The sequence below is a fragment of the Gavialis gangeticus genome, unplaced genomic scaffold (genome assembly GCF_001723915.1).
Source record: "Gavialis gangeticus isolate Ggan-Ray unplaced genomic scaffold, GavGan_comp1, whole genome shotgun sequence".
Taxonomy (NCBI): domain Eukaryota; kingdom Metazoa; phylum Chordata; order Crocodylia; family Gavialidae; genus Gavialis; species Gavialis gangeticus.
This window is the reverse complement of record NW_017728996.1, coordinates 35402958-35411419: the sequence shown is the minus strand read 5'-3', so window position 1 is coordinate 35411419 and position 8462 is coordinate 35402958. Positions and strand designations below refer to the sequence as shown.

General features: G+C 41.4%; 1 protein-coding gene across 1 annotated transcript in view; it reads right to left on the bottom strand.

Moving 5' to 3' along the window:
• Positions 1–8462, bottom strand: part of CHRFAM7A (CHRNA7 (exons 5-10) and FAM7A (exons A-E) fusion) — a 146410-nt gene that overhangs the window by 8455 nt on the left and 129493 nt on the right. The window contains exons 5-8 of the mRNA XM_019504323.1: positions 6350–6429; positions 3210–3377; positions 2431–2625; positions 573–659 (exon numbers count right to left, since the gene is read on the bottom strand). Of these exons, the coding sequence (XP_019359868.1) occupies positions 573–659; positions 2431–2625; positions 3210–3377; positions 6350–6429 (530 nt within the window). The remainder of the gene's footprint in view (positions 1–572; positions 660–2430; positions 2626–3209; positions 3378–6349; positions 6430–8462) is intronic.

Below are 8462 nucleotides of genomic sequence, written 5' to 3'. Positions count from 1 at the left end.
TCAGGGGGGCTGGCAGGGGTCCCCCCATGGTCCCCGTCCCCTTCCCCCAGCCCCCGCTCCACTGCCCCTAGTACTTACCAGCTCAGAGTCGACTGTAGCTCCCTGTTGCAGCCACTGGGGACTGCCCGAATCATCAAACCTCTCCGAATCTTTTCCGAAGATTCAGAGAACTTTGAATCCACTTGGACCTTTAAATTGGTCCCCTGATTCAATTCGGATTCAGAGATTCAGCCACCGAATCGGGCTGACTCTCCTCCAAATCGAATCACCACCCAAAGTTTCACACAGCCCTAAAGAATATTATGTCTGCTCAGTGGGTAGCCCAAATTATGCATGCCCTTCATCCTCTTCTGTTCTACAGCATGATCCCCAGTCTTTGTTCTTTACAGTACTGAAGTCACTGCTTCATACTCTGAGGGATTAGACCTAAGCATCTCTTTCTTGTTTAGTGACAGATGAGCATTCAGATTGTTTGCTTTCTAATTTGCTTTATTGCTGGCCTTGATGTGAGTTCATTCCAATTCATTTGGCTTTTTAAAAATGAAATAAAAGATGACAATAATTGTCCTTACCTATTAACGGTACAGAATCCGATGTTGCTGGCATAATTTCTGCCACAAGTAACATAAAGACAGTGAGAGACAATAAAACTGTTATCCCTGAAAGATAAACACATAATATGGAATTAGGCCAGCAGCTTCTCAGGTAATTTCTCTAAGGAGCAAAAAGCAAACCTGAAGGCATGCTCTCTGTGAAATGTATTCTCTCAATCATTGCCTTGCACTGATTTACTAATTTTACTCACTTCAATTCTCTTTTCAAGCTAGTTTTTTTTTTTTTTAAATCCAGCTGTAGAGAGTGGAAATCTTGCCAAACCAGTTTATTTTTTTTCTCAATCTTCTCTTTTGTTACTATGGATACTACCAAAACAAAAAACCTTTACATTTCCTGAATAGCTTTAAATTTTCTGTACTTCTACAAATAATAATTTCTTTTTGTCCTTGTTATAGCAACGGACACAGCACTCTTCAGTCTGTAGCACTCGCCAAAGGCCGTGGATAAAATGTGATAAATCAAAGTGCTTCTTGCTTTCTGCTCTACCACTCCTTTAGAAAATGTCATGATCTAGATTCTTGTTTTAAGCATATGAATACTTGATATAGTACATGACAATGATCAATAGGTCTGGAAGTTAGAAGTAGTTAGGAATCGTACAAGCCAGACACTGCCCTTGAAGAGAGACTCAGCTGTTCTCTCTGAAATTAGCTGTTGATCTCTCAGAGGCAAAGATGCTTTGTGGTATCTTTTACTGGAGCAGTAAGTGACCTCTGTTGCTTGGGTTCCAAGCAGCCGTGGCACTAATTTTTAGAGTTTGGCTTTTGTTGCTCAGCGAGCTGCCCTCTTTGCTGAATGTGGTTCAGTTGTTTTCATGGCAAAACCTCAGGACTAGACTTGAACAAAAGGGAGCAGCTATAGCAGGAAGTGAGACTAAAAGACAGACAGTCCAGCCTAAAATGGCAAGATCAATGTTAAAGAACAGAGTAGCTAGTGTGAATTCTGTTATACCACCATTTGCACTGAGTGCCCAGGTATGTGGTCTGAGTAGTATTTAGTATTTGTAAATAAGTACAAATTATTCCACCCTAATTGGTTCTTTGAAAAACTGCTAACGTGTTTCCTTTTATAAGGTGCCTTCATCTTACATTTCCACAGGATGGAATGCCTTTTGCCTCTGTGCATCTAAATTGCAATTTTCTAGCTGTACAAGTGGCACAGATAACATTTCTAATTCCCCTGCAGTGCACACGCCTAAGTGCACTAAGCACACACGGCAGGATACACCCATGCACCCATTCTGGATGTATGCCTCCATAAGTCACAAAAATGTGCCAGGCCAAGAACCCATAGCTAGTGGCTGCTACCATCCAGAGACAGCTTTCCCATGTTTTATACCAGTGGCAGAGTAGTTGGCTGCCCAGGAACCTGGAGGCCTGGGATCTTGGCTTCTGTCACCGAGGGGCAGGGGTTGAACCTACATCTTTCTGACTTCCTAGCCCAATGCTCTATCATGTGAGAGGTTATTACCTCTGCTTTATCTTTAGTGAGCCAAAAAAGGGAAATGTATGAAGCCAGGAAGCCACAAACATGGCAGACAATGCATGGCTCAGGGAGATGGATGTTACTGTAGTACTGGATTGGCGTTGGAGTCTAAGCCAGGCCCCTGCTCCCAGTTTGGCAGAAACTTCCCTACTGCTCTTCATCAGTGTTATCCAATTACTATTAAATATCAGGGACTGCCATGCAGTTTCAAAAAGACCAACTGCACTGTGCTTTGATGGTTAGAGGGGACTTCATCCTGACATGCTGAGGCTGTTCTAAAAAAATCCTTTTTTTAAGTCCAAATTTTACAATCCCTTATAAGATATTTACCTAGCGAGATCTTTTCTCCTGAATCTGCTGGAAGTAGAAAAACTAAAAGAGCAAGTGCAGATATCAGTACACAAGGAATGAGAAGATTGAGTCCATAATAAAGAGTCCTACGTCTCATAGTCACTGTGAATGTCACATCTGGGTATGGTTCTTTACAACAGTCATAAAAACTTTCAGTCCTCTTCCCAGGGACTCCTGTGTAAGTAAAAAAAAAGTGAGGAAAATGAAAAGCAATGTGCACAAAAGCTATGCTCTTGTATGGGTTACGCCTTGCTAAAAGCCTACAAAAATCCTCTTCAAAATTCCACTTTAGGTAAGACATTCATCTTTAATTCCAATTCTCCTTTCTATCACGTGACAAAAAGCATGTAATTAAAAAGAATGCAAGACAGAATGGTGTTCACTTAATTTATACAACGGTAGTTTTCTCAGTGCCTCTGCCTTCTTTGTATGTTGATTCTGACCTTCTATCGTTCTCAATGTTTCAAATGGTATTGGCTTGACTTTCATAGTTAAAAGGTACAGTAATCCACTGCTTTGTGGGGTAGGGAGATGGAAGGGCAGGCATCTACAAAGACTGCTATTTGCATGCCCCCCAAATGTGTTAGGTGAATACACTGATCTATGTACCTTTTTATTACCCACAAACAGGCAAGGGGGGGCTGCTCATCATTTGCACTAACATCATTCTACACTGCTCTAATATTTCCCTCCACTTTAATGGCTATTAAACTATCAAAGTACAGTGTGTCAATGACAATCAGGCCCAAGAAGCTTACCTACAAGATCCCACTCTCCATTTGAAATATAGCCAGATATATCTGCTTCTTGCATCTGTAAGTCCAAAGACCAACCATCATAGGTCCATGATCCAAACTTCAAATTGCACTTCTGAACATCAAATGGAAACCAGCGCACGTCTATGTAGCAAGAGCTCTTGAATATGCCTAGAGTAGTGTTTAAAGAAGAAAACAAACTGAAATTCTTGTTCCATGCTTCTTTACATTGCCTTATATAGCTGGACCCTGTTGCACATTGCAGCTTGCTGGTACATACTTTAACATATAAGCCTTGACAGGTTAAAAGGTGCAGCATTTAACCACACTAAAGAAACAGGTTTGAAACACAAGTGTATTTGCACTCCAGACTCCTTTTCCTGATTTGTGTTAAGATTTTTCCATAAATGTTTTTTTATCTAATACCGTTTCCTGGTCTTAGTATTCACTTCATGATGTGGCTTGCCTAGGATTACTCTTAGTAAAGATAAGGAGAGGTCCTGCAAAGTCATTTGCTTATTAAGATTTACGTGGTGTTAGCTCATTCCTTTCAAGCAAGATAACCTCTTCTTTTTTCTTCTTGGGTCCTATACAAAAATGCATGTTAGATCAGCACCCTTCTGTACTGCACCTGGTAGGACAGAACCAAGCACCCTTGCTAGAAGAAAAGGAGACCCCCCCAGGAAATCCTCCAAGGATTTCAAGATTCAATTCACCTGGAAAATATTTAAATTCTCCAGTGGTAGATACTATAGATCTCCTATAGTTGCTATAGATAGGGCTGTGCAACGCTTCAGTCCCTGATTTGATTCGGCCTGATTTGGTGACCGAATCTCCGTACCTGAATCGAATCAGGAGACCCTTTAATCTCTCTGAATCAAATCAGAACCCTCTGAATCAATTCGGAGAAATTTGGAAAGATTCAGCAATTCAGGCATAGACACAGCTTTAAATGTTTTTTCTACATACCTCAAGGTACCAGGCAGTTTGTGAATGTTGCGATGCTGGGGCAGATGGAGCATCCCACAGGAGCGTGGGGGGGGCGGGTTCCCCAGCAGACCCAAAAGTGGACCAGAAGCACTTTTGGGTCCACCGGGGAGTCCCCACATGCTCCCCCAGCTTGGCAACTGGTGCCTCCTGGGTCTGGGGGGCTCCTGGGGTCCCCCCACAGCCAATCGCTGAGCTGGGGGACAAGGCCCCAGTTCGCTCAGCAGCAGACCCAGAAGTGGACTGGAAGTACTTCTGTTCCACTTCCAGGTTCGCCGCCAAGCACACGGAGGGCCACACTCCTGTGGGACCCTGCATCCGCCCCAGCATCACAGGGTTCATGAGCTTTGCCTGGTACCTCAAGGTACGTAGAAAAACATTTAAAGCTGTGTCTATGGCCAAATCACTGATTCACTGAATCAGTGTCAAATCTTCAGATTCAGATTTGGCTGAATCTGAATGGGTGACAGTAATCCGAATCAACAACTCGAATCACTGTCCCTAAATTGGGCCAAATCCAAATCTGAATTAAATACAGCCCATTTTGCATGCCCCTGCAATAGACCAAAGAAATCTCAGATTCTAAGACTTATGCTCATTAAATTAGGGAAGAGAAACAGGATGGTACATGCTGTGTACCTGATAAATAAGACTCAGCATATTTCTAATTTCAGATAACAAATGCAACATATTTCTCAGGAATGGTCTACATACTAAGTAATCTTCATACCAAGTATTCAGTAAGCATTTCAAATAGTAAATATAGACAACGTAATTGGTAACAAGGAGGCTATACTCGGGGAATACATTATTCCTTATGAATCATTTCTTCAGCTTTAGCAAACAATACTCCTTTATTCCTCCTATATGCCTATATATTTTTAATTTATTTCTTTTCACTATTCCAGGTCTCTGAAATATATTTTTAAAAATGACAGCAGCAAGAAAAGAGTCAACAGCAATGCTCCATACTAGGACAGATAAATGCATATAACTGCAACAAAAAGTTGTTTTTGGCCTGGTGTTGTTTATGCAAAAAAGTATTTTCATGAAATCTACCTATGTAAAATGTATATAAACATATAATCTAGGTAGTGTTACCAGATTTGCCCGTCACTTTGGGGTGTGCTCATTTATTAGGGGTGTGTTTCTGGGGTCTCTGTAATTCTATCGATGTGTAGCTTGTGTCACTTGTGTTTTTATGTGGAGCTGTATCTCTGCCTTCTGCAAGTCGTCACCCCCAATGGAGCTATCTTGCAGGACGCCATTTCAATGGGACTGGGTTTCTCCAACCACTGAATTAGTCAAACACATAGATCCACATACACACACAGATTAACAGGGCATGCCTGAGCCAGGCTGGGTTATTCAGCATTGACAGGCTAACACCCTCATATGCCTTGAACTCAGTTCATCAGGGCAACAATAAAATGCAGTCAGACACAAGCATACGGATTAATAGAGCGCATCTAAGCCAGGCCGGGTTATTCAGCATGACATTCAGCTGACACCTTCACATGCCTTGAACTCAGTTCATCCCTTATTTCAGTACGACAAAAATAAAGGCAGTTAGACATACATACATACGCTAACAGAGTACGTTTGAGCAGGCTGGGTCTGATCAGCACTTTCAGCTGACACCCTCATGCGCCTCAAAACTCAGCACGTCCCAATCTTGTCACAATGGTCCTAGTAGTAACTCTGTTGATGAGCAGACCCCACTGTAGTTTTGGGCATTACAGGGATCTTTGGGTTAGGTAAAAGAAGTGTGCCTGCAGAGCAAATGGGGAGGTCAAGGGGAAGGAAGAGTAAGTGAGGTTCAGATAGAGAGTATAGCAACGAGCTTGACCATAAAAGTTATTTATTGTCAGGTGTATGAACTTACAAAGATACCAGTAGTAATAGCCATACAAGAGGAACAAATAAAACAGTTACAATATTACATAGTTTCAGTTAGGTATTTGGGGAAGTCTAGCTCAAGTTTGATCAGCAAAAGTCAGGTTTAGAAAGCTGTGCCTGGAGTAAGAACATAAAACAGAGATCCTCTAAACATGGTCTCAGATTAGCTTGCAAAATATACCACTGCTTAATATGAGTAGCATGAGTAGCAGTACAAGTAGCCAAAGCCTATCACATATACACAATCTACTTCTTACCTGGAGGTAGGTATTGACAGTGTCCTGAAGAATTGACTAAAACATTGGTGTGAAATGTAGCATCAAACCGTTCATCAGCACTAGAACAGAGAAAAATTGAAGTTGAACTGAAAACACCAACATCAATGAGCGCTTAAAAATATATCTAATTTTTCTTACTAAATAAGGAATATTGCTCCAAACCAAAAACAAACAAACAAAAACAACCTCCATCAGATCCTCCTCCAGCACCACCTTTCTATCAAGTGTAACTGACTGGACTTGAACAATGTTGTTCCCATTTTACACCACTGTTAATAAAAGGTGAATTCTCTCTGCTCAGCTGCCATATAATCTTAAACGAGATTCCTTATAATGCCTTGATTCAATTGACTTCAGTTTGAGAAATAAACTCTTCTTCAAGAATCTTCACTAAACTGCACAAAAAAAAAAAGAGTCTCCTCCTCTTGTTGTCTGCATTAACAGGGTCAAATGAACAATGAAAGGGTCATGTTCCACCTCTTGCTACCTGTTGCATAGTCTTTACTTTGCTGTTAGTGAAAAAAACAGTCTCGTATAGCACAGGGTCTATTCCAACCACCATCAACACCAGGGGGAGTCTTCCATTCACTTGAGTGGGTGCTGCTCCTTGCATATCTAACTCAGAAGCCACAACCTTATTACCACTGTCTAATAATATAATAAAACAATATTACTAATGCTATTTGTAACACCAGACTTTGACTGTCAGAAGAGACTAAAGAAGATAAGATTAAGACGCACCTTTTAAATTCCACTGTTATGAGGATGACTGATCATGAACAATTTCAAAAATACTTGACATAGTGTGACCCAGAAATTTCTTAGGCAACTGGATGCTAGAAACTTCTTTACAAGAACAGAAAATGAACAAAATAAAAATATTCTCTCCTACAAAAATAATTTAGTGAGCACATTGCCATAAATTGCTCTAGCAGAGATTTTAACCTAGCTAAAACAGTCAACATAATAGCTGCATACGCATGTATTGCATTGTGTACACTAGATAAAATATTTCCTGTTGCCACCTTTATTACGATAGTTTAGTACAAGAGCATACAGTAGGTTTTTATTTTTGTTCTATAAATCCTTAATAGTTCAGGATCTGGGTATCTGAGAATTTTTCGACATAGTTACTGAGTGTTGATGCTCTCCTGCTAACAGTTGTGCCCAGATTAATTGTCTGGAATCCCACAGGAAGGCATTATTAATGGATTACCCTTTGATCTAGACCCAACTGTGTCCCAGAGAACTCAAGTTTGCCAACAGCTAGTGAGGTTTCCAAACTGCACTCCTATCTTAGGTTTTCACCTGAGTATGGGGTGGGAAATTAAGGTATATAATGTACATGAGTATGTAACTGGTATATTAAAAAAAATGGGGGGGGGGCAGGTTAGAATCATACCAAGAAGAGCTGCAATACAATCCAAGGCAGCTTTAAACCTTCAGGAAAAAATCAGATTTATGTATAACTACCAGCCCCACAAGGACCATAACATTTTTGGGGAGTTTGATGTACTTTTCTTACAGCACATTTCCCACAAAGGGAAGCTGTGTTCTATACCTGCATTATCATGGTACCATTGTGCTCTGTTGGCAGGTAACATTCATCACCTGCTTACCCAAGTAATCTCATTTCTGTTACCAAAAACTAACTGAAATCGTTAGACAACTTTGGTACTCAAGCAAATTCTGGATCTCATTGTTATGGACCACAATGCAAGGAAATCCCATGCAGGTAAAACTGGTCTCAGAAATAAAACAGGGATCTGGGTGTTCCATTTCCCATGGAAAAATAGATAAAACCACGGTTTTCCCCTTTTTATCAGAGAAAACACAGATTTCTCCTTTTAGCAGAGAAACCCGTGGATTCCCTGCTTTTGCCAACAGCTCTGAAGGCTGGCTGAGCCCCAGCCTACAAAAGCTGTTTGCAAACAGGGCAGGAAACTACCCAGCGGGGAAGGGGCAGGGGGAAGGGCGGGGTCTGAGACTCTCGGTCAGCCACGGCTCTGTTCTGCTCAGCTCAGCGTCACTTCTGCTGGAGCCTGAGGTAAGTGGGGCTTGCAGGGGGCTGGGGGCCCCTCTGGCAGGGCTG